This window comes from Drosophila nasuta, chromosome X, assembly GCF_023558535.2.
Source record: "Drosophila nasuta strain 15112-1781.00 chromosome X, ASM2355853v1, whole genome shotgun sequence".
NCBI lineage: Eukaryota > Metazoa > Arthropoda > Insecta > Diptera > Drosophilidae > Drosophila > Drosophila nasuta.
Window position 1 is genome coordinate 28,200,877 of NC_083459.1, and position 24,081 is coordinate 28,224,957.

The 24,081-nt window shown below is 36.3% G+C and overlaps 1 protein-coding gene across 1 annotated transcript in view; it reads left to right on the plus strand.

The window, feature by feature from the left end:
• Positions 1-24,081, plus strand: part of LOC132795011 (neuronal acetylcholine receptor subunit alpha-7) — a 212,414-nt gene that overhangs the window by 115,000 nt on the left and 73,333 nt on the right. Inside the window, 1 exon segment of the mRNA XM_060805400.1 lies at positions 1,106-1,245. Within this exon segment, the coding sequence (XP_060661383.1) occupies positions 1,106-1,245 (140 nt within the window).

The window sequence follows — 24,081 nt, forward strand, 5'->3', positions numbered from 1 at the left end:
AATTCTCAAAGCTTAAAAAGTGAATGAATAATAGCAACAAAAACAATTTGAGTAAATAAAATCAACAGCAAATTTTTAGCGAATTATAAAAATGATTAAATTAAGCAAAGCTTAAAAAGTAAATGACAATTTGGTGAATTACAAAAAAAATGATGAAATTAAGCAAAGCAAAGCTTAATTTTTGTTCAACAGCGACTTATTGTCAATATTTGTATTATGGAGGAAAAGCAAGAAAAAAATAAATGCAATTTGTAAGAGGCTTGCTTGAATATTTTTTCAATAACAGGTAACCGAATAATGTGGGAAGGGGATACAAAAGCTGAGAGAACGAGACGTTGGGAAAATAAAAGGAAGGAAAAATCCACACACAGAGTCGAGAATACGTAGTATAGTACTTTATAAGCTAGAGTACAACGACGATGGTAACAATGGGAAGCAGCAGCTGTAACTGCTGCTCGAGGAAGGCAAAGTGGCTGTTGGAGCTAGAGCTGAAGCTGAAGCTAAAGCTGATGCTGCTGCTGCTGAGGCAGGTGCTGTGTTACAGTGTTGTGGTTGCTGGTTGCTGGTTGTTGGCTCTGTGCTGGCTTAAGCTGCTGCTGCTGCTGCTGCTGTTGCTGCTGATGCTGGGGCTAAAACTGTTGCTAACGTCAAACCGAACCAAAGCCACTTATTGGTTGAACAAATTTAATTGGCAGCACGGCAACGAACAGACAGATGAACCGAACAAGGACAAGGGAAGGATGCCAGATGAGTGGGGAGTGGTAAGTGGGGAAAGTAGGAAAAGTGGCAGGGGGCGGCAACAGTGACAGCAACAATGACAACGATACGTTAATGCAGGTTTAACTGCCGCCACGCTTGGTTGATTCTAAGCCCAACAATGTCATTGCCGTACACACACACACACATACTCCCACACACACACTCACCTCCCACTAAATTCACACTCGCACACACACAGAGACAAGTCAAAGTTCTTAGTTGAAGTCGTAACATTGTTGCCGCTAAACAGCTCTATTTAAGCACTCTACTTTATACATTGTATATTATTTGCTCTTTGATTTCATGTATTTTATGATGTGTGTGGGTTTGCTTTCATTTCTTGCAGCCTGTTCCGCTGGTCCGCATGAGAAGCGTTTGCTTCACGCACTGCTGGACAACTATAACAGCCTGGAGCGTCCCGTGGTCAACGAATCCGATCCATTGCAATTGAGCTTTGGCCTCACTCTAATGCAAATCATCGATGTGGTAAGCTACATTCATTCATTTCTTTTACAAACTATTGATTACATCTAAGTTTCTAAGGTTAAACTCTGTTCAAAATCATTTTATTCCGATACTTAACATATGTTATGTTAGTTACATTTACGATTCGATATACCTAACCGACAGTTTATCGTAACATTTCTCGATAGTTGAATCTTAAATTCTCAAACGAAAGCAATAAATAATTATTTATTAATGATGTTTGCATAAAAAACACTTTGTGCATCAAATAAAGTTTTTTTCACATTACTATGTTAGGTAAATGTTAGTTAACATTTCACCGAACAGAGCTTTACACATTTATAGAAACATTGACGTTTCAATTGTTAATTTCAAGTTCATAAGCAGAAGTTCATAAGCATATCATAAATTTAAATGAACTTTTTCTTCACATTTTACTTACATAACAATGTTAAGCAACTGTTAATTAATTAACAGTTCACATAGTAGAATATGTTATTTATATTTTCATACGACATGGAAATGCGCTTAATTAATTAATGTTTCAACCATTTATCAAACAAATACTTATAACAGTTCGAAAACAATCTTTATTACGCATTGAAAGTGTTAAACAACTGCTACACAAATAAGTCAAAAATACGAAAATCTTTTAAGCTCTCACAGAAAATTAACTTATAAATGTTATGCAAATGTTGTTTAACATTTCACTTAACAGCGTCACATTTCTATAGTCTGTACCTATTGCATTCTATAATAACATCACATTTTTATTAGACATTTATCAATCAAAAGAAATCAATCAAACAAAAATCTTCTTAGCTCCCTAAACAAATTATTTTATAAATGTTACACAACTGTTGTTTAACATTTCACTTAACAGCGTCACATTTAGAAATTCATTTACAATAAATAAATGTCAAGTTTCAAGCAGTCAACTTTCTATTGCATTCCATTCAGATATCCAGGCAATTGAGTTTGCAAATCAATTGAATTGAACAAATGAAAATGAACAAGAAATTTTTGTGACTGGCTTTTGCAATACACAGTCGCCATCGTCGTCGTCGCCCCTTCACCCACTTTACAGTCAATGCTCGAGCGCAATAAACATTTCACATGAAATTCCATTTTCGGCACAGTTTATTTCACGTAACGTTGAAAAGCATTTTTCAAATGAATGGCATAAATACTTTCTTTCATATGAGCTACAGCTCGAGTTGAGTGCAATTCACTTAGTTTTCTCGAGAAAGTCCAAGAGAGCGAAGAGAGAGAGAGTGGAAGATATTTGCACATTATTTGGAGTGTGAAAATTTCGTGTAAAAGTGAATTATCAGCGATGTCGCATTTCCTGGAATGTCTGTTATGAAGTGTAACGACGATTTGCGGCTCATTCGCAGCTTCTAAAACAAATCACCGACTGACAATCTCAATCTCAAGAGAGAGAATGAGTTTTGTGCCTTTACAGTGCCTGCTAAAATTCTACAAATTTGCGGCTGCCTTTCAGCTCTCAGCTACATATATATGTGAGTCACACACACACACACACACACACACACACACACACACACACACACACACACACATATATATATCCATAATCTGCGTCAGTGGGAAGCTGGCACTTCTGGCTAATGGCCATAATGTGCACTCATGGCATAATTTTGTGTTGTCTTCTAACACGCGTCGCTGGAGTTTTTCGAATTTGGCATCCCTGGCGCATAATGTCGTTCAGCAGTAGCAACAGCAGCAGCCATCAGACAAGCATTGGCTGCAAAAAGCACATAAATACGCACGCAAACACTCACTGCGACACACACACACACTCATACTCATACTCACTCTCGCACTCACTCATTCACTCAGTGACACACACACACTCACACAATGTGTCTGCTCAGAAAATTGGTATCGTGCCATCATTTGGCAAATGTTTGCCGACCGTCAGCTGAGCTCAGCTTTTAGCTTTAAATGGTCCCAAACCAAATCAACACCACGCAAACATTTCCGAGTTCCGTTCTCCCAATCCTAATGAAAAACCAACCACACACACACACACTCACACAGCTAACACAGTATTGAGTTGTGAGCTGTGAGTCTGTTCGTCTCTAGAGATATTGTACTATCTAAAAACTAGTATTACCAACTTCACAATCAATAATGAATTCGAATCAAAATGCAATAAAATACAATACATAAAGTAAAGAGCGATTGAAAACTACTTTGTATCAAACTCCAAAATTTAATTAACAATCCAAAAGCGGAATTATTGTTAAAATATACCGAATAATATACTGCAAAAATGCTAACTTAATACTGAATACAAATACAATAAAGATTACATCAAATAAAGAACAATTGAAAACAACTTTGTATTAAACTCCAAAATTTAATTAGCAATGCGAAATCAGTATTATTGTTTGAAATATACCGAAAAAAATATGAAAAAATACTAACTCTATACTGAATCCAAATACAATACAAAATACATAAAATAAAGAGCGATTGAAAACTATTCTGTCTCAATTTTCAATTAAATACAAGTAACAAAACGACAATCGAGTGTGTTCGATTTCCATTAACAATTGCGAAAGCGGCATTAAAGTATACCGAATAATATACTAGCTCGCTAATTCGTTCAAACGAGAAAAAACAGCTTGCTAAGTTTACACTAAATTTGCAACTCTGTGTACAACTCTGCTAAAAAGATAGCATTGCTTTGACTTTTAAACTGTAGTGATAAAGTCAGGAAAAGGCGTTGGCCTCTCGCGGAGTTGTTTGAATAATAACCGCATTGGTAAGAATGCTATGCAATGACAAAGAAATGGGCATAATTGGATGAAACGGAAATGAGGTAGAAGAAAAGGAACCGCTGCAAATTTAACTGCGCCTTCTGTTTTCCATGGTTTGCATTGTGACTCATACTTCGAAGTGCGCTAATTAAAATTGCCACAAAAACCGCTTGCCTTCAACCCAATTTGCAATCTGGTTTCATTTTTAATACAAAGCGTCGCGAAGAGACAGCGAATGACGACTAACAAGCGGCGAGTAGCAACTTTTGCATTGTCCACCTGTGTCAGTGGCAAACAAAATATGGAGAGAGAAGAAACCAAGTTAACAAAACTGTAAAAGAGTAATGGTGATTTTTCTAAGAGTTGAATGATGAATGAAGCTGAAATATAATGCTTAATGAGCAACAATAAGCGAGTAAAAATGGCTTAACATAACGAGATAATAGTAACGAGTAACATGCAATAAGTAACGAGAGAGAAAGAGACTATTGAAAGGAGTATCATAGCAAGATAATGAGAAAGAGAATAACTGGCGACAAATAACGAATAAAGATTAGCAACCAACGATTAGCGAGTAAATAGTAACGAGAAGGATGTAATAAGTAAAGAGAGAGAAAGAGACTATTGAAAGGGGTATCATAGCAAGATAAAGCGAAAGAGAATAACTGGCGACAAATAACGAATAAAGATTAGCAACCAACGAATAGCGAGTAAATAGTAACGAGAAGCATGTAATAAGTAACGAAAGAGAAAGAGACTATTGAAAGGGGTATCATTGCAAGATAAAGCGAAAGAGAATAGCTGTACACAAAAAAGTAACGAGAGACGAGAGAAAAACAAACTAACTCAAATAAGTGAAACAAAAAAAAATTGAAACGATTAGGAAAGAAAAATAAAGTAACGAAAAACGCAAGTAATTGATATTAGCGGCAGGGAGATTGCGAAAAGTACAAGCAAGCAGTAACGAGTAGACATTAGGGAGAGTAACTGAGAAATTATGCACATCGCTATCATTAATGAGTTGAGTTGATGATTATTCGAGACCTAAAAACTTAGGTAATTGCTAATTTCCATTCATGTCCGCTGAATAATGACAAAGGCGCCAGAGATGTGTGAGCTCCTCTATATTCTTTATTGTTTTTTTCTTCCTTTTTAGTCGTTGCTTTTCTTTCATTAATTACTCGCAATTTAAATTAACGAGTGATAGAAAGAGAGAGTGCTAGAGTGAATGCGAGTATGCCGTGCTAATGACGAGCAATTTTAGTGCCCGGTGCGGCCTTGCCGGCTAATAAAGTTGTTGCTGTTGTTTCTCAGTTAGTATTTAGTCAGAGTCTGTCTGCCGAGTCTGTAGTCTATAGTCTTGGTCATTACCAACCAACCAAATCTCAAACCCAATCTGAATGCAAAGAGTCCCAAGGTCCTCTCTCTCTCCACTCCACTCCCAATCCACAAAAAAAAGAGAAAACATACTCGTACACTTGACAGTAATAGTAATGTGGCGTGTCTGGGGAACAGAACTCGCAATTTGGGGGAAAAAGCGTTCTATGTGTGGTGTGTGTGTGTTTGTGTTTGTGGCAGTGACCACAGTTCACTTGCTTGGACTTAACTAATAAAAGCATCGCATTGTTTGACAATTTGCCATTGCAGACTTTTGGGACTATGTTTGCTAGCTCTACTTTCGCTCTCTCTCTCTTTCGTTCGTTTTTTCTCTCTCTCTGGTTGTTGGCGTGCACTAGTAAATTACAAACATAAATCACTTGATAAGTGACGCCTGCGCTGCCCTCCTCCGACCAATGTCTAGAGCGGCAGCTTATCAGCTAAACAGCAATCAGGTCAGAGAAGAAAAAACCAAGAACAACAACAACAACAGCAACTCTCTCAGTGGGCGTGTGCAGTTGCACATGTTTTTTGCCAAGTTCAGTCGAACATAAATTTCTTTAGAATTGTCAATGGCAGCAGCAGATGCAGCGGCAGCGGCAACAGCGCCTTAAGCTCAAGACCAAAAGCCCTCCAGGTCTCTAGTGTGTGTGCGTGTGTGGCAAGTTTGTTGCCATAGCATTCACACACACACACACACACACACACACACACTCTTCGACATTCGCAGTGTCATTTGTGCAGCACTTTTGTTGCACTTTGCACTTGGCATTTAATGGATGCCGTATTGTGCACAAAAAAAAGCGGAAAAAGAAAACGCTGCGTATGAGTGATTTTTATGGCCCAAAATGTATGCATCAACAATATTTGTCACACTTGAGAGGACTTCTTCTTCTTCTTCTGCGTAAGCCTTCTAAGTGCGTGGGCGTGCCACAACTGATTTTATTTATTATAATAATTTAAGAGCTTAAAGAGCGAAATTAACACAGCGCAGTAAATATTTAAAATATGCACACAACTCTTTAAGCTACGCCACACGCAACTGTTGTTTCCTTGTTTAACATCAAATAAACAAGTAAGAACGATAGAATTGAGTGTGCTCGACTGTAAGATACCCGCACGTATTATTATACGTATTAATTTTAAAATATACCAAATTCATATACATAAATACTGAAATTATACCAATTGCTTTACTTAGTATATTGATATAGTATTACATTCTATGTACTATAATATTAAGTATTCTTCTTCAAGTATATACCAAATTAATATTCCACAAAAATACTAAAAATACCAACACAAATATTTGGTATATTTATATAGTACACCAAATATACCAACTATTATACCGCAAAAATACTAGGTATATACCAAAGACTACATTTGGTATATTGATATAGTACTATATTCAAAATATACCAGTGCAAAATATACTAAATTCTCAGCACGATTGACGCTGATCAAGTATATATATGCCTTAGAGGGTGCTTCTGCCTTTTACATACATTTCCTACAGGCATAAAATTATAATGCTCTTCAAACATTGTGGGAAGCGGGTATAAAAGGAAAAAATTATGAAAAAGGGAAACAACAAATTTCGGTAAGGAATTATTTGCGCTTTTTCAGTGGCAACTTTTCGACTTCTAAAAGCGATTGTCTCTCGCTATTTCTTATTCTTTTTTATTTCTTTTTTCCATTTCCTTCTCTGGCCTTTCATCTGCCACTCTTCACTTCTTCTTCACTCCCTCCCTCCCTTGTTCTGTGGGTTGACCTGCACCTTAAAAATCGCTTTGCCTTTGTTCTGTTTTAAAGTAATTTCTATGCTGCTTTTGTGTGCTACGTGTCGTATACGCAATTTGTCTACATTTAGACACCCGCCGCCACCCTCCTCTTGGCTCTCATCACCCGCTGTTATTACTCAGCCTACAACAACAACAACAACAACAACAGCAATAAGGTGGCAAGGCCGCACCTGACTCAAGAGCTTGCGGCTTTTGTTGCTTTATGCCACAAATCCCAGCTAGCTGAAAGTCCATAATACCGAAAAATACGAAATATTTGTATCCGTTTCCGCTTCTCTTTTTTTTTTTGCTCTCGTTTTGTACTGTCGGATCACATCAACAATAAAGTAATGTGTTTGACTGCGTGGCTATATTGCGTATACATGTTATGAGTGTTTGTGTGTGTGTGTGTGTGTGTAAATCGAGTGCCATTTAAGCGATAAGATGCCAAAGCACTCGCACGGATTTTCAGTTGCTGCCTTTTTATCGCATCGGAAAACCTGTTGTGGCCAACAAAAATATTGAAGCTTAATGCTCGATCTTAAACAAGAAATCCAAAATCCAAGCATATCCAAAACTTTTTGACCTTAAATTTCAGTTCAAATGCAGTTTTCAACTTTATTAAATCTGTTTATCACATGTCAAAATATCCTAATATTTTAAAATTCTAAACACAGTATTTATTTCATATGTTAGTAGGAAATTTTCAACTATGATAGTCATCAATTTCATAAAATCTATTTATGATCTCTGTCACTAGCGAACAGTATAAAAATATACTTAAATTTCAATTCACAGTATTTATTTGGTATATTAGAGTGAAATTTTCACTTTTGATGATGGAGTTGTCAATTTCATCAAATCTTTTCATTATCAATGTCCCTAATGAAGAGTGTAAAAATATCCTGATATACTAAAATTAAGTGCACAGTATTTATTTATTACCTAAAAAATATCCTAATATACTAAACTTTCAATGCATTGTGTTTATTTGGTATATTAGAGTGCAATTTTCAACTCTGATAATATAATTATCAATTTCAATACATCTATTTATTATCAATGTCTCTAACGAATAGTTTAAAAATGTCCTACTATACTAAAATAAAATGCAGAGTATTAATTTAGTATATTTACGTAAAATTTCCAGCTAAAATTTCAGTGCATATAATTTATTTGCTATATTAGAGTGAAACTTCTAACTCTGATGATGCAGTTATCAATTTCATGAAATCTATGTCACTAACGAACAGTTTACAAAGTATCCTAATATACTAAATACAGTATTTAGTTGGTATACTAGTACGAAATTACCAACTCATTACAAATAATTGCGAAACCAACAGCTTTCGAACGGAAATTCTATACACATTTTGAAATCGTTGCCTCATTTTATATCTCAATCTAATCACCTTATGTTTAGTATATTTTTCGGGTCAAGGGTTAATAATAACCTTTTAGTTATATTCCCCCACGTTCATTTGGCGTTCAATCAAAACAGCAATAACAAGAAGAAGCGACACAAAACAGTGGCAATTACTCAGTAAACACACACACTCCACAGAGTGGGTGGTGAGGGGACTAGTTACGAGGGAAGCACATGCTAGGATGCGTATAATAAACAACTACTTAATGCTGCACACATTTCTAATTGGCAATTAACGTGATGTGTCTGTCGTTTTACAAGGAATGACCAGGCGAACACAATATGGCTAATACAAGCTAGTCACGCCCCACGTTCCCCCCCTCCGCATACTTCCCTCTCCACGCTCCACACTTCCTTGTTGTCGTTGCGGTTAGAAACTTTAAAGGCTACAGAGTATGCTTGCATCACTCTCTCTCTCTCTCTCTCTCTCTCTCACACTCTGTCTCACTCGTTCTATCTTGTTGTCTTGTGTGTTTCGATTGTAATGTAAATTGTGCAATGGTAAAGGCAGCATGCAAAATTGAGGTTAGGAAAAGGTGGATGAGTGGCGGGTGCCAAATTCCCCGGTCAATGTCGTAAATTGTGCAAAGTTGAGACTGTCAACGGTTGACACTTTATGTGACAAAATAGTAGCACATTTATGTTTTGCAAAACTAATGTTTCTCTGCTGTATGTGCGTGTGCGTGTGCGTGTGTGTGTGTGTGTGTGTGTGTGTGTGTGGACACTTCTGGCATTGATGCTCGTAATGCGTGTAATTGTCCCTTTACGCATAGTTATCCAGCTGGTAGCACAAACACAAACACACACACTCTCAAAACGAACCCAACTTGTGAGCGACAGTTGGAAGCAAGGCTTGTGCCTCGAGCATCATGACTCGCCATGTCCAGTTGCGTTTGCATTTTGATATTAAGTATACACACGACCAACAACAGCAGCAGCAGCATTATCTCAACACAAAACACACTTGCAATTACAGCAGTAGTTAGTTAGAAGCAGCATAATGTGCAGCATGCAGCAGGTCGTCAAAAATCTAATCAAAGTAACGACCTCGCCTAAAAATGAATCAGATGCTCTCAAAGCAACATTGCAAACTAGAGAGCCAAATGCCAAATTAACTGCGAAGCAGTCTCGACTGGCACATACCCTGGACCCTGACTTTTCAACTGTTGAACTGTTGTCACCAAAACAATTTCTTCTTTTTTGCAACATTTTATTGCCGAGACCACCAATTAAATATGAATTTTTAGTTTAGCTTCAAGTTCGCTAAGTTTGGTAATTTTTATTGACAGCATCCTCCTTCAAGCTCTTTTCATCATCTCCTTTGGCGACATCCATTTCTTTTACTTCATTTTCTTGAGAGTTAACTTCTTCTGTCTCTTCTCCTTTTTCGACATCAATTTCTTTCTCTTCTGCACCAATAACTCCATCATCTCGTTCAGTGACGCATCTCTCTCCCCCGAAAGTTGCTTTAGGCATAAGAGTGGCAACAAGGTCTTGATCATCAAAAAGTGAGCAGCCACAACCAAGTTGGCCAGCCTTGCCGTTGAGAGCCTATTAATAAATCGGTTATCCCACTCGCAGGGCTCCGTGACTCGGAAGTTCATCACATAATTGTCATTGTGTTCAAAGTGCTCATCATTCATGTGCTTCTCTGCCCACTCCCACAACAAAAGCAATGTGGTTGAATGCACAAATGGCACGGATATTGGACGTTGATCTGCTGGATCCACATTGATGTTCTCCTCCATGTACTTCTTGAGTCTCCTTGAGCATTTGGCAACTGGTTCATCCACAACGAAATAATCGAAGTCTGCAGATATTAAAACGACTCTCTGCATTTTTATGCTTTAATTCTTTTTCGGTTTTTCTTTTTTAAAAAAAAAAAATTAAATTTCACAATTATTTGATGTTTTCCGTTTGAAACACAAAACTCGAATGAACATACGAATTGTGAAGTAAATTACTTCTGCACTTCGAATTGAGTTTAATATCAACGCTTACTGCAAGCGAAAGAAAATTTTTGGAATATAACTTAGAAATGTGTCAAAGTAAATGTGATAATAATTATTAATTTACTGAAATGTCAAAAAGTATGTACGTGTATGTATGTATGAGTGTACGTCAGAATCTATGTATGAGTGTATTATCGTCAGGGTTGCATGTTGGCGATGTTGTTGTTGTTGCACTAGGCTTGGAGTTGCCGGATCTGCGTTATTCCATGTGGCTGGACGTGTTGTTGGTGTACGCCACGAACTCTGACGTTATTTTGAATTTGACAATTAAAAACCAAAAAAATGAGTGTCTTATTGTTAAACATGAGTGTTGTGTTGAAGATATAAAATGTATTCTTCTAATGTTAATGTTACACTCTCAAAGCAACATTGCAAACTAGAGAGCCAAATGCCAAATTAACTGCGAAGCAGTCTCGACTGGCACATACCCTGGACCCTAACTTTTCAACTGTTGAACTGTTGACACCAAAACAATTTCTTTTTTTTGCGACATTTTATTGCCGAGACCACCAATTATATATGCATTTTTAGTTTAGCTTCAACTTTGCTAAGTTTGCTAATTTTTATTGACAGCTTCCTCCTTCAAGCTCTTCTTCTTTGACTTCTTCAGCATTAATTTCATCATCATCTCCTTTGGCGACATCTATTTCTTTTACTTCATTTTCTGCAGAGTTCTTCAGAGTGTCGCACCTCTCTCCCCCGAAACGAAGTATCATCGTTAATAATCTATCGAGATTTAGGCATACGACTCGCGACAACGGGTTGATCTGCACAAAGTGAGCAGTCACAAGCAAGTTGGCCAGCCCATCTACGATCCTAATAATAAATCGGTGATCCCACTCGCTGGGCTCCGTGTCTCCGTGGCCCATCACATAAGTGTGATTGTATGCACATTGCTCATCATTCACAAACGGCATTTTTGGAATTTTTTGAAAACAAAAAAAAATTTAATTTCACAATTATTGATGATGTTTTCCGTTTGAAACACAAAACTCGAATGAACATACGAATTGTGAAGTAAATTACTTCTGCACTTCGAATTGAGTTTAATATCAACGCTTACTACAATGGAAAGTACATTTTTGGAATACAACTTAGAAATGTGTCAAAGTAAATGTGATAATAATTATTATTTTATTGAAATGACGAATACAATTCCTTATTGCAAGGAGATAAGCCAGAACACTCAGAAATAATGATCGAAAAAGAAAACTTCCAACACAAGTGAATACAGCTATTTTCTGTGCAAGTTAATTTTTTCTCGAAAGCAAATCTCAGTTAGAGAAAAGCATATTTATATCTTATATTTTTGTTAAGGACTGTTAAGATAACAAATTACGGTCTAATCGCAATTGATGCTTTTGCCATTTGTTGTTTTGCGTAACATTTAATTGCCGTTTTGGCTTCTGGCATATGAATTCATAACGACGGGGCATTTGTGTCGCTCGCTGCTCAGTTAGGACGGGACATTAAAACAATTAAATATGAATGAAGGCACGTCGCTGAAATATGTTTCGCTAAGTGTCGAAAAACTTTGGCATATCAAATTACGCACAAACACAGCGTCACGAGTTGTGACTGGGGGGAGAGTGAAGAGAAAGCATTTCTAAGCACGCACAAACACGCACTGCTGTTTCAATGCTTCAGTTACAGTTACAGTTACATAACCACGATGAGCATGAGCATCTCTATGAACCGCAATCGAGCAACAACTGGACCACACTTCAACTGGAATTACGTAGGCTGGCTGGGCACAGTTAAATCTATTTTGCCATATGCACTTGTCAATGCCAACTGTTGTCCCTCTCACTCCTCCCTCTCTTTCACTCTCAGAGTCTGCTATCTCCCCCTCTCTTTCTCTGCTATCTGGGCTGGCACATCTTCTGTGCATAAAAGTCATTATTAAAGCACGCACGCAGCCTGCGCAGATAAGTATGCTATATATTTTGCTCTTCCCAGATCTACATACATATACATATGTACATATAGTTGCCCATCACACACACACACACACACAAGCTCAAACACGCACACTCGTGCACGTGCAATATGTGTTTATGGCTGCATGTCAGCTGGTCAGCCGCTCCATGATCTTTGCCTCGCCCACACACACACACAGTCATAAATTAAACAAATAAACAAACGCAACAGACGACAGAGTTTCAACCTGTTTTCCCACTCACTCTCCTTCCATCCATTCGCTTGTTTTTCTCCTCGCAATGTCAGCGGGACTTTCGAGGTTTGGTCACCAAAAAAACCAAAACAAAAACATTGCATTTATTTATTTAATAATTTTGTCGGCACTTCGATAGCCGAGTTGCACAATTGCTGCAGCCATTTTGTCAAAATCTCTATACTAGTCCACTCGATTTTCGAAAAATGTTCAATGATTGCAGCTTTGAACTCCATATACCAAATGTTACTTTTGGTATATTCATTTGGTGTGTAGTAAATTTAGTATATTTTACTATATTTCACTCAATTTACTGTTGCAGTGTTTTACTCTTTATACCTAATGTTGCATTTGGTATATTAATTCGGTATATTTTACTATAGGCCACTCGATCTTCGAAAAATGTTCAGACAAAAGCCGATTGCAGCTTTGTACTCCATATATACCAAATATTACTTTTGGTATATTCATTTGGTGTGTAGCAAGAATCGGCTGAAGCTTTGTACTTTATATACGAAATATTACTTTGGTATATTTATTTGGTATATTTTACTATATTTCACTCAATTTGCTGCTGCAGTGTTGTACTCTTTATACCAGATGTTGCATTTGGTATATTAATTTGGTATATTTTACTATAGTCCACTCGATCTTCGAAAAATGTTCAGACAAAAGCCGATTGCAGCTTTGAACTCCATATACCAAATGTTACTTTTGGTATATTCATTTGGTGTGTAGCAAGAATCGGCTGAAGCTTTGTACTTTATATACGAAATATTACTTTGGTATATTTATTTGGTATATTTTACTATATTTCACTCAATTTGCTGCTGCAGTGTTGTACTCTTTATACCAGAAGTTGCATTTGGTATATTAATTTGGTATATTCTACTATAGTCCACTCGATCTTCGAAAAATGTTCAAGCAAAAACCGATTGCAGCTTTGAACTCCATATACCAAATGTTACTTTTGGTATATTCATTTGGTGTGTAGCAAGAATCGGCTGAAGCTTTGTACTTTATATACGAAATATTACTTTGGTATATTTATTTGGTATATTTTACTATATTTCACTCACTTTGCTGCTGCAGTGTTGTACTCTTTATAACAAATGTTGCATTTGGTATATTAATTCGGTATATTTTACTATAGTCCAACCGACTGCAGCTTTGAACTCTATATACCAAATGTTTGCTTTTGGTATATTAATTTGATATATTTCTATTCTCTATTCTATTTTCTATATTTTATCATTTCACCATTTCAATTTCACATATTTCCAGGATATCTTTCAGAATATACTTGTTTTTTTTCTTATATGTACAGCCAACTTCGTCCGTTAAGCTGCCTATTTTACCGCAAGTAAGCTGTCTCTGTCTCTCTCGCTCACTGCCTCTTTCTCTTTTTACGTGCGGTGCTTATTAACGAGACTTTTGCTCCACTTCTGTGCGAATTTTGTGTTAAATTTTCGCTCTTTTCTGGCGTTGTTGTTATCACTGCCACTGCCAGTGACCAATAATAGTGTTGTTTGTTGTGTACCACAAAAAAACGTGTAAAAACATCGCAGAGAGACAAAGCTCGCAATGGAAATGCCCTGTATCTAAATATCAGACATGATCTTAATAAATATGAATCAATTCCGTTTGAATATGCAACACAAAAATAAAACAAATTTAAGGGGAATTTTGCTTGTTTCCTATATCTCTGTTCCATTTTCAAAGATACCTGTTTGTAGTTTCCAAAGTTCACAGCTGTGTATACGAGTATTTTAACATATTAAAATGCCATTTTGGAATATAGTCAAAACGGTTAAACTCTTCTTGATCACTTTGTCCAAATAGGGTATTTGAGCAACAAAAAAAAAGAAACACAACTGGGATATCATTAATTAATTACACGCCATTCGCATAAACGCTTAAAAAGCCATTCACTTATTTATGCCATTTATTTGGCCGCAAAAATGAAATGTGAAAAAAAAACCGAATAATTACAAAAAAGTCAGATGAAAAATGACTATGAAGTGTTAAAAGAGTCGACAAGTTTAATGTACTATGAAAAAAGATGCCAAAAAATAAGAGTTTGTTTACTTAGAAAGCTGTAGATGATATAATGCGTATTAAACTTTAGGAGAGAAATACTTTAATAGGTCGCTAACTATTTTATTTGATTTTATTATATTCTACGTCAAAGCTTAAAATGATATGCGAATTGCAAATTAAGCAAGCAACCAATTTTAATATCAAATACAGTTTTCCTCCTCTTTTTCGCTCTCTGTCTCTCTCTCTCTCTCTCTCTCTCTCTGGACAGGCGTTGCCCTTCAACAGCACCCGCAGAATGTTGCAAGCGAGTTTCTGTGTGTTATTTGTGTGGTTTGTATAGTGCTCTAATTAATTGTTGAGCTGCATTCTCCACACACTCACACACACACAAACCCACACCCAGCTTGTTGGGCATGCCACTCAGCATTTGCAGGGCTGCCCACTCGTTGCCTTTGTGCATTCGCGTGTGTTTCTATCGCTGTCGCTCATTTCAAATTGCATTTGACGCTAAACAAAATGCGGGCCCATTTACAAAATATTTATCGCCAATGCCAACATGTCCAGGGCAAACTACTGACCCGCCTTCTCTCCATCTCTCTCTCTTGTTCTCTCTCTCTCTCTCTCTCACTCTCTTTGGAAGTTCCCTTGGTACTCATCGCTGCCGTGCCTTCCTTTTGTTGTTTCGTCGTCGACGTCTGTTGAATTTTGCATGCATTAATTTTACGCAGCACCACAAAACAAGCAAACAAAACTTTTACACTGGTCACAAATTCCCATCTCCCCTCTCATCTCCCTTCCACTCACTCTCTCTCTCTCTCTCTCTCTTATTTGGTTCCCAATTATTCCTGCACATCGGGGAATTCACTCCAGAGTTGCTTTTACTATTTGTCAGAAAATACATTCTCCACAAAAACGGGGGGGAAAAAAAAAACAATCAAAAGTGTTCCAGTCTCGTTTAACGCTCTTTTCTTCTTCTTTGCCCCGCAATTTCCATTGCATGCCACTCAATTTGAATGTTTTGCTTTGCAATTTATTGGCGAAACTTTCGATGCTGGTTTTTTCTCTTTTATTTTGACAAATTTCCTCAACAATTTTCATCACCACTCGACCAACAATGAAAATTCACACATACACAGGAGAGAGTGCTTTTAATTTAGTGCATAATTGCGCAATCAATGTGGCAAGTGGCAAAACGGTGGGGGGAGAGGGGGCAACTTGCCACCTAACTAAATCTATCACCACACGCGCACTTTTATTTTGATTTGCGAAAATTTTTGCGTATTTTACACTGTGGCGAGCAAATAAATGAAATTAAATGCAATTAAAATAAAATAAATAAATAAATAAGCCAGTTTTGTTGGCCAGTTTAATCGCTGGTTTTGTTTAATTAAATTTTTCGCTGACGATGCTCCACGATCCCAAGGTCCTAAATTGAAATTATTTTTGTATACTATATATGAGTTTCGTTTCTATTATTCTCCATTGCTATTCTGTTTCGTATAGCATTTAATTAGTTTTCTTTTTGCTTTCTCTTTGCGGTTTCGCTGCTTTTGCACAAATCATTGAGAGTGCAATCAAATCTAACAAATTTCTCTGTCGGCCCCATTTGCATTTCACATTATTATACATTTTTTTTTTTTTGTTTCTGTACTATAAAGGTGTTTTACATTCAATGGTCACCCTTATTTATCGCACTTTCATTTTCTCAATTGCTTTTGCTGCCGGAGAAAACTTAGGATAATTAATTTCCCCTCCAAAACGTTGTTGCGAACACACAAAAACCACAAAATTATTTTTGCCTTCCTCCTGTTTGGTTATACTCAAAATATATATATCATAAATATACTTACATTTTTCCACATTATGTAATGATTTATGTATGAGGGTTGGAAATCCAAGCCCACAATTAAATTTGATTGGTTGCACGGCGTCTGTCTATGTTTAAAGTGGCAAATTTATAGCATCATAAATGTTGCGTTTTAAGAAAATATCATATCATATCATAGACGTGCTTCGTGCCAAATTAGGCACATAGTTACACTGCAAAAAATGAATTAATTAAAATTTAAATTTTTTTTAATTTTTTTTGGAAATGATTTTTATAAATTTTTGTAAATTGAAAACATTTAAAAATAAATTAATTTCTCAAGTAAAATGAAAATTAGTTCGTAGCAATCAGCTTTTATCACAGTGCACATGACAATCAGAGCTTGTACAGTGTTCTCATATGCCTGAACATGTGTGTGTGTGTGTGTGCATAGGTGTGCCTCTAACACAACAACCCAAATAGGTTTTGCAACATAAACAAAGACGCTATTTTTAAATGAAGCAATGCACACATACATACTTCAACATGCACACTTGCACACACACACGTGCACACAACGCATCAACACACTTAGTTTCATTCAATTAACGTTGGCCAAAGCAGCTGAGCAGCATGAGTTCACCCCCATAAGCTCTTCATCTCTTTTTCACTCACACTCTCGCTAACTCTCACTTACTCCCATTTTTGTCTGTGTGTTTGCGGTTGTTCTGTTCTTGTTGCTGTTGTTTTTGTTGCTACTTTGCTTTTGCTGCCTTTAGTGTTTGTCTGCCTGTGTTTGCTGCTGCTTTCGTGGTTTTTGCTGCTCTTGTTGTTGTTGCTGTTGTTATTGTTGTGTTTAGCTTCTCTGCATTTGCAGTGAACATTCGTTTTTTTTTTTTGTCTTTTTTGCTTTGTTGTTCTTGCTCCAGTTTGTGTGCTGCGTGTTTTTATTTTACCGTTGCATGCTATGCGCTCAGCTGCTGTTTGCACAGACAATTGTAAAACAAAGCTAGCGCCACGTGAGCTTAAAGAGCTTGACGCCGACTCCAACGCAGCTGCTGATGCTGATGCTGACGCTGCTGTTGATGTTGTTGTAATTTTTGTGTTTGGTGTGCGAGCTCTTTGATTGTTTATACGCGTATGCACACGTGTGTGTGTGTATTTTTCTGCTGGGCGTACAATACTAATTTCTCTATTCTGTTGCTGCTTCTTCTGCTTTGCGGACGTGGACAAAGCCGCGGACTGTCGGTTGCCATTGCCATTGCTTTTGATTTGCATTGTGGCGTTGCCACATTTCCCCCATTTCATAGACTCCAAAATAAACAAACACACACGTACTGCGTGTGTGTTTGCTGGTATGCCAACTTGGCCATTAAATCGCTGGCCATTTATCAGCGCCAGGCTGCCAATTTGGCTTTAAAGCTGCAGCGCTCAACTTTTCCAATAAGCAACTTTTATCGCCAGCTTGTGTTGCCATATCAGCAGCCACACGCAACACACACACACACACACACGCACGCACTCACGTAGAACTGTTTTGCAAGTAGCTGCTTAGTTAGTGCGAGCGAGAGCACGCTATGAACTCTCGACTCATTCAAGGTGAAGGCAAATGTCGGCATCCCACACACACACACACACACACACATAACGGAAATGTGCAAGCAGCCACAGCAGCGACCTCCACTCCGCCCCTGCTCCGTGCACAACACCAAATGGGCGCTTGTCGTTTCGCTTTTAATTTCCTTTGAAGAAAACTTATCACCCTGCACGAAATGCCAAAGAAATAGCAATAAAAAACCAACAACAACAACAACAACAGCAGCAAAATAAAACGAAATGCCACCGGAACTCGAAATGTAGCCCAACTAGAGAGAGTGACAGAGATAGAGAGTAACTTTTGCTCCTTAGCCTCAGCAATTGGACTAGCAACAACAACAACAGCAGACACACAGCAGCAGCAATGTCAATGGCAACAACAGCTCGCTTATGTTGACGTCAACGTCGACGTCGCTGTTGCGTGTTTTGAGTTTGTGATTTAAAAAACTGCATTTCATGCTCCCCTCACTAACACCCACACCCACACCCACACCCACACCCACACCCACACCCACTGGCAATGGCAATGAATTTACCGTTTTTGCAATTCCTCTTCGCTCTCTTTCCGCTCTTGTCTTATGCACTCTCTTTGTGCTACTTTGACTGCTTAGCACTTTTGTAGCATGTGTACTTAGTCTGCCATGGCGACAAGGACAAAAAAGAGAGTGTAACGTAACGGGACTTGACCAACGTTAGCGATGAGCATCTGCTTCAGCTTTGCAAACATGTCGCCATAGTTTTCAACACTACCGAAACTACTAACACTTTTATATTTTTTTACACTCGCGAGCAATTTAAACGACACTTTACTTTACACTTTACATCTTCACTTTAAACCGCGCACAACTCTGATCTAGACAAAAACGATAACCCAATTGTGTTTCGTGTCATGCCAAGACCGAGACTGCAAGAATTTTCTGTAGATCGTTAGATGAATCGTCTTGTAGAATGCTTCTTGCATTGAGTCTGGTGTACGCGCCCTCTTAGCGCAACGCGTAATTTCCCTAACGCCTACTTTTCTCGAACATGTGCAATTTTGTGTATCATTTGTCATTTGTTTTGTGAGTGTTGTACAAGAAAGTTGATTTTTTCCTGCGCGTCTTTTATAAAACAATAAGAGGTAAGTTGTTAATATTATTAAACTACTATTCTAATCTGATTTAAATTAAAAAATATATTTGTATTTGTATTTATATTTACAGTTTTGAGGACCACGAAAGAGCTACGTTGGATGATAAAAATAGAAACTACAAGGCATTGTTCAGGGCGAAGAATATTGAAAACGGCGAAATAAATTAATTTTTTCTTTTAGCTATTATATTATTTAGTTATAAGTAAAACTGTTTAGATAATATTATATATAAATTTAAGAACTCATTGTATTAGTTTTAATAAATTTAATTTCAAGTATAATAAACATTTTATTGACTGCATATATTTTTGAGCGTATTTTTATTTTGCATATTCCGAACTACGCACTAGAATCTAAGCACAGATTTTCGGCAAGAGCTGCACCGCATATTTTCTACAAGAAACGTCGAGTACAAATTCTGCCAGCGCAGCCGAGGGAAATTTAAATTTCCCTTTGGCAAGAATTTATACTCGACGAGTCTTGTAGATAATCAGTTCCGCATATACGGCAAAACGAAGTGAGTAAGTCTTTTCGCATCTTGTGTCTACACATGACGGGACTGGAAGAAAACTTGTATATTGTCTACGAATAAAACACAATCGGGAAGCCTATCTCTCTCCGTCCTTGTCTTATGCGCTCTCTTTGTGCTACTTCACTGTTTAGCGCTTTAGTAGTATGTACGCTTAGACAACCGTGGTGACAAGGCAAAGGAGAATGACACGTAACGGGACTTGACCAACGGTAGCAATTGAGATCTGTTTTAGCTCTGCAAACGCGACGCCGTAAATTTAACACTTTCAATACTAACATAAATAGATTAATTATTTTGATTTTATTATACTTTTTACACTCGCGAACTTTAAATTTTAAAGGAAAATGAAACGTAACGGGACTTGACCAACGCTAGCAATTGAGATCTGATTTAGCTCTGCAAACACGACGCCGTAAATCTTAACACTTTCGCTACTAACACGTATAGATTAAATTATTACCATACTTTTATTAGATTTTTTACACTCGCGAACAATTTAAACGACACTCCACTTCGCGATTTAACTTTTTACTTTTACTTTTACACTAGCGAAAACGATTAGCCTATCAATTATCGTTTACTCAAATTGGCGATAACGATTACTCGATCCTTTCAATTATTACTTGCTACTTTTAGATGTCTTACTTTGCAAGCATCACAAAGCAGTGAGTAAATAAATATTTAATTTATTTTCAATCAGAGCAAGAATTACTTTAAGCTATGCTTACTGGCCTTTAACTATGCTGCGATTAATCCTTTAATTATCGTTTACTCACTTTGGCACTTTGAAAATGAAAGCTCGATAGTTGCAGCGATCTAAAACGATAAAACTGTCAGTTATCGTTTACTCAGTTTGGCATTTTAAGTCGGTATCGCGGAAATTGGCAGCTGGTTTGCCACTGTTAATTAAACGTTTCAATTCGCTTTCATTTGAATCCAATTAAATTGTATAATCAAATAATTGCTTAAATCTAAACACACAAAACAGCTGGAAAACAGCTGCGCGCTAGCATGGATTAATATATGTATATATGTAAGTGCCGCTCTTTGCTATGAAAAATGCCCGTTTGTTTGCGTGTGTGTGTGCTGAAATGCTGAAGCGAATAGCGCCAAAAGTGAGACTTCGGTTATGCGTGGGAAAGGGACACATCGATTAAATGCAGCCTTTTTTGCGTTGGTTTACTGTACCCGCTGCTGGCATTTGCCGCATATGTATATTCTTATGTATGTACATACATGCATATGTAAGTAGAAATGAAAAATTATATATTTAAATATATTTTGGTGCAAAGAAGTTTATGCATTTTTGCCAATTGTTAATTACATTTGTTATATGCCTACGCCCATAAGAATTGTGTGAAAAAGGAGTAAAATATGCAAATCAAAGCCAAACTGCTCAAACTCACCTAAAACAAATGCGCTCAAAGTTACGTCAATTGAGTGAAAACGTTATATATTGAGTGTAAGCAATGTAAAAGTATTTTCCAATGGTAATAATCGCCTTTGTTAATTAAATTTGTTGATTGTGTGAGAAGGCAAATATCGCCATTCCACTCAGAACACTCAAAAAAGAGTGCAAGAAAATTACCGTTAAACTTTTCACGAATTCACTCAATGTGAATTGAGTGAAAAGCCGATTTTAACTTGTTGGTATGTTGCTTTTTGTTTTGTTTATTTGTATGGATATTAGGAATATACATCATATTTAAAAGTCATTGTGTAATAAATAATTCATAGCATTCATATATTTTGCAACGCATAAACATGATTGAACATGCATCATTGCCTGCAAATAAGAATACATAAAATGTAAGCGATGATTAAATTACAAAAAATAGACTTCTTAAAATTGAACTAAGATTGAGTAATAATCTGCGGATACCCTGTAAATTAAAAACGAGTATTTAGACGAAAAATTGCTCTGTTCATTTCATGCATTTAATGCTAAATCAGACGAGCAAAGCTGTCTATTGTTCTCCATTGATTGCGAAATCCTTGCCACAAAAGACTATAACTATAATTATGAATAACTGATAAAGTTACCAATACACAAACACATACACACACATACACAAGCAAAGGGGCCATCGACTGACAAAAGGCAAACAAATTATGCACTGATTGTTGCATTGGATCAAGAGAGGGTGGGGAAACATGCGGGCAGGTGACACAAAGGGGCGGGTCGACGGAGGAGGGAGGGGAAACATGTAATTCATATACATGACAAATAACATGCATTTAGAGGGGGAAACAGAACGAGATTGAGACGAATACAATAAAAATGACAACGTGGGCGAAAAAAATTGATTGATAATCATTGTACAATCAGAGACATAAACTCATAAACGACAATCGACTATTAAACCTGAGGGATAACAAACACACTCACACACACACACACACACACACGCTTACACGTACAGCATTATGTTGTAATGACAATTGTCAACGATTACTCGCATTTTGATGATATTATTCTCAGTGCTCCTGTTCTCGTTGTCGTTGTCCTTGTTGTCATTATCATTGTTGTTGTTGTTATTATTATTCACATCAATGTTGTTATTGTTGCTGTCGGCGATAATATCCGCCCAATGTATCTTTACTTTAATGCCATCGTATCGAATTCCTGTCCTGGTGTATGGGGAGCAACAAATGCCAAAACTTCTGACCCAAAAGTGTTAAAGCCTTTTTTCATAGTCTGCAAGTCTGGGCGACATGAAAATACCCTTTCTGAAATTTAAGTTGAAGCTTTTGCATATATAAAAGTCGGAAAATAAAATGAATACATAAATAACATATTTGTTATGCATTATTTATTTTTACTAGCTATAGAAATTCTAATTTGAAGTTGAAAAATAAAATTAATATCTAAATAATACATTTCTTAAACATTATTTATTTTTATCAGCTACAGAAATTCTAATTTGAAGTTGAAAAATAAAATGAATGCATAAATAACATATTTGTTATGCATTATTTATTTTTACTAGCTAAAGAAATTCTAATTTGAAGTTGAAAAATAAAATTAATAACTAAATAATACATTTCTTAAACATTATTTATTTTTACTAGCTATAGAAATTCTAATTTGAAGTTGAAAAATAAAATGAATAAATAAATAACATATTTGTTATCCATTATTTATTTTTCCTAGCTATAGAAATTCTAATTTGCTGTTAAGTGAATATATAGAAGTTGAAAAATAAAAGCAATACATAAATAACACATTTGTTATGCATTATTTATTTTTACTAGCTATAGAAATTCTATTTTGAACTTGACAAATAAAATTAATATCTAAATAATACATTTCTTATGCATTATTTATTTTTACTAGCTATAGAAATTCTAATTTGAAGTTGAAAAATAAAATTAATATCTAAATAACATATTTCTTAAGCATTATTTATTTTTACCAGCTATAGAAATTCTAATTTGAAATTGAAAAATAAAATTAATAACTAAATGACATATTTGTTATCCATTATTTATTAATTTTTAGCCATATACATTAAAATTTTCCAATTCATATAAAAAATTAAGTACTTTACACTTGACATACTCTCTTTAAAATTGCAAATATCCTGACATTATAGGGTATGTGTATATGTGTTGAAAATCAGCATCAAAGTCAAAATAACACTTGCACATACATAAACGCAAATCGGAAACACAAACACAAACACAACAACACAAAAGTAAAAGGGTGCGAAGCACCGAAAGAGTAAATGAGATGGCTGCTTGTTTGCAGCTCCTTAAGCTGTTTATTTTTGGGCAATTGCAATGCATAGTTGAGTTAGCTGTCTCTGTCTCTCTCGCTGATGCCAAATATTTCCTCACTTTCGTCTTAGGATTTTTGTGGGAACTTGAGTGAGTAGGGCTTCTCACAATTTATAACAGATCTTGCACAATTTCCTACTCATACCTTCAGGCCACGCATGCTTCCGTCTTTAAACAGTTGCCTAATGTTTTGTGCTTATACCTGTTTTGTTTGAAATAGATGGGTATTTTGGCTTGTTGATTGGTTGATTGATTGAAATTTCTATGGTAATTTTGTTTCCTTTTTGTAAATTAGAATTACATTACAGTCCAGAAATTTGATAGGTGAAAATAATTTCAAAATGCATTAAACGCAATAAATAAAAAGAATGCGGAAAATAATTTAATTAAAACTTTGTTGATAAGTTAA